Below are 3,071 nucleotides of genomic sequence, written 5' to 3' on the forward strand. Positions count from 1 at the left end.
AAAAAAAAAAAAAAAAAAAACCTAAAGGTTTTGAACCAGATTGTCTCTAGAGACATTCCAACCCCAGTGCTCCTCTGATTCTAATCAGACCAACCTGTAGTTTGACATCTGTTGTTTCTCTGCCCAGTTCTTCGATGGTATTGCCTCTCCTGCTGAAGACAAGATTCAGGTTTTTGGCATCTGCCTCATTTGTCATTATTTGGACAGAGCTGTTATCTTTCTCATCAAGCGCTAACAGTTCTTCAACTAGACAACCTAGCAACTCGTCTGTCAATTCTTCATTCTTTCCTGGGTCTAAGATTTCCCGGGAAATCTTTCCAAATGTGGTGGAATTATTTTCTAAGCTATCCTGCTCCAAAGAACGTGCCCAGTGTTGTTCTGTAGGGGAAGGGGCACTTTCTAGGTTCTCCTGGAAAGAGAAACTGGAAAAGCTCAGCGGTGTCTTAGACTTATCTGAAAGGCTATCGAACTCCAGGTAATCCGGGGACATCCGCTCAGCATTTATTTTATCAAGAGGTCCTACATTGTGCTTTTCTGGAGACGCGCGCTTGCCTGAACGCTTCTCGCTGAGCACAGCCCAGCTGTTTTCTGAAGGAACAAGCGAGGGCTGGGGGTGCATCCCTTCAAGCTCTTTCAGATCGCCAAGGCTTTGGGTAAGGCTGTCCTTGTTGAGAATGCCTGCTTCATCTGCACACTCCTCTGTGAAGATTTCCTCCACGATGGATAGATCTGGGACTGGAGCGCTTTCTTTCTGCTCGGGGATCGGGATCAAGTGCGTGAGTTGAGCTTCATCTTTGGAAGATAGAAAGTCATCTCCTGAAGATTTCATCTGCCAATCGGGTTCTGAGACGCTGTCCTCTGTGTGACCCCCCATCCCCTTGCAACCCTTGTCTTTAGAAATGAACCCTCTGTGCCTTTGCCTGAGACCAAGCGAGGGCTTGGGGGGCTTAACATGCGGTCTCTTCTGGAGAAGTCTTGCCCTGCTGTTGTTGCTGCACCTGTCACTTTGGGAAGACTGACACTTACTGACAACACATCGGCCTGATGGAGCTGCACATATCTCGCGGTAATATCTGTGGTCGTGCCTTTCTGCCTCTCGAATGTGACAATAAACAGGGGTTCCAAACATCTCATAGATGCCTGGTCCATTGGAGGCTGAGTTGATTTCTTTGAACATGTCACTGTACTTCAAGTCCAGGAAGTGCAGTCTCGGATCTGTTGTTTCAACGGAGAGGGGAATGCATGGCTTTTTTATGCCTGCGTTTTTACCGATTCGAGGGAATGCTTGCTTTTTAGGTTTCTGGGTCTGATGCGTTGACTTCTTCTCTGTCAGAGGTGCTCTCCTTTGAAACTTGGATGGGGGGTGAGGTCTGTGGTCCATAAGTTCCAGAGCAGGGAAAACTTGAGTTTTTATGCTGTTTTTATGCATGTTGGGTTTAATGGACGCTTGGATGGAAACCATGAGATTAGGGGATGGTCTGTTCCTGGCCTTGGTCCTTGAATCCAGCTTGGTTCTATGAGTATTTGTCTGTAGTTTGTCGTGTTCTTGTTGAGCAAGTACGTTGAGGCTATTGCTTCTCTGCACCGGGTGCTTTCTCCTTTGGAGGTGTGGTTTGGCTCTAGCGGGTCCCTTGGATGTCCCTTCTCCAGGGAATGTGATGTGAGTAAGCGGCACCACCCCGTTCATTTCTGGATTTGTCTCTTCCTCCACTGGTATTTTTCTGTTCTGTTCTGTGTCTCTATGACCTTCCAGCACTTCAGCGGGGCCGTCAGAGTTCACACTGGGTCTATTCTTAGGAACACCAACCTCTTCTGACACTGCATGTGGCACCATTGCTCCAGATTTGTGTACAAAATTGCTTTTGGAATCTGGAACATTCTCATTTCCGATCTCTTTCTCCTCAGCTGGGGTCATTTCTGAATTTGAGGCTTCTAGGAGCTCGCAGAGAATGGGGTGCTCAACCCCTGAATCTCGTTCAACCACTCTGGCTGTCGAACTCTGTTTTTTTCTTGATGAAAGATATTGGGAGTCCTCTCCCCCTCTTCTCATTTCACTAACATGGCACCCACTATCCCTTTCCCTCTCTGTAGGAGTAGTGTCTTCTTTGACACTCTCACAAGAGAACAAAGATGGCCCTTCTTCAAAGCCAGAGGTTTCAGTTTTGTCCCACCCTTCCATTTGCTGGGATCGCCAACTCTCCACCACTCCCTGCTGTTTCCCGCTCTTCCGGAAAGAGCACATGTTTCTAGACCAGATGGTACAGTCAGAACCCTTGAGGGTGTGTTCTGCTGGTCCTTCCCATGAGACTTCCTGATGGTTCTTTGATGAACTAAACTCAGCGGATTGGCTAAGAGGTCGGCTAAGAGGTTCCAGGAGCTTAGGCACAGACAGGCTGAGGCTGGGGACCTTTCTTTCCCTGTGTCTTGGGAACTTGGGGCTTTTTTCCATATTGAAGATACAAGATCTCATGGGCAAGCATGATAGTGGTGGCAGAGGAAGCTAAAAGAGAAAGAAAACAATGAATGAAGAAAAAATATCAAAGTAAATGCCTTTTTTTTTTTTTTTTTTTTTTGGAGACAGGTTTACTCTATGCAATCCTGGCTGTCCTGGAACTTGCTATGTAGACCAGGCTGGTCCCAAACTCAAAAATCTCCCAAATGCTGGGATTAAAGAATTGCATCACCATTGCTTGACTTACATCAAGAAGTTCTAATATTCACTTATGGAAATCCCTTAAATACAAAGCTGTCCTAAAGATCACTGGGTGGTTTTGTTTTGTTTTTTTAAGAGTTGGTGATTGTGGCTGTTTACATAGAATGCCCCCCCCCATACACTCATATACTTGACTGCTTGGACCATAGGGAGTGACACTGTTAGGAGGTGTGGCCTTGTTGGAGGAAGTGTGTCACTGTGGGGGCGGGCTTTGAAGTTTCATATGCTCAAGCTGCCTACAGACTCCTGCTGCTGCCTTCAGATCAAAATGTAGGCCTCTCAGCTCCTTCTCCTGCACCGTTGCCCGTGAGCACTATGTGTACTCTGCCATGCTTCCCACCTTTTTTTTTTTTTTTTT

At 46.7% G+C, this 3,071-nt stretch overlaps 1 protein-coding gene across 1 annotated transcript in view; it reads right to left on the minus strand.

The window, feature by feature from the left end:
• Map3k19 (mitogen-activated protein kinase kinase kinase 19) overlaps positions 1-3,071 on the minus strand; it is a 44,471-nt gene that overhangs the window by 9,946 nt on the left and 31,454 nt on the right. Inside the window, exon 10 of the mRNA XM_021199216.2 lies at positions 95-2,500. Within this exon, the coding sequence (XP_021054875.2) occupies positions 95-2,500 (2,406 nt within the window). The remainder of the gene's footprint in view (positions 1-94; positions 2,501-3,071) is intronic.

Source organism: Mus pahari, chromosome 5 (assembly GCF_900095145.1).
Source record: "Mus pahari chromosome 5, PAHARI_EIJ_v1.1, whole genome shotgun sequence".
NCBI classification, from domain to species: Eukaryota; Metazoa; Chordata; class Mammalia; order Rodentia; family Muridae; genus Mus; species Mus pahari.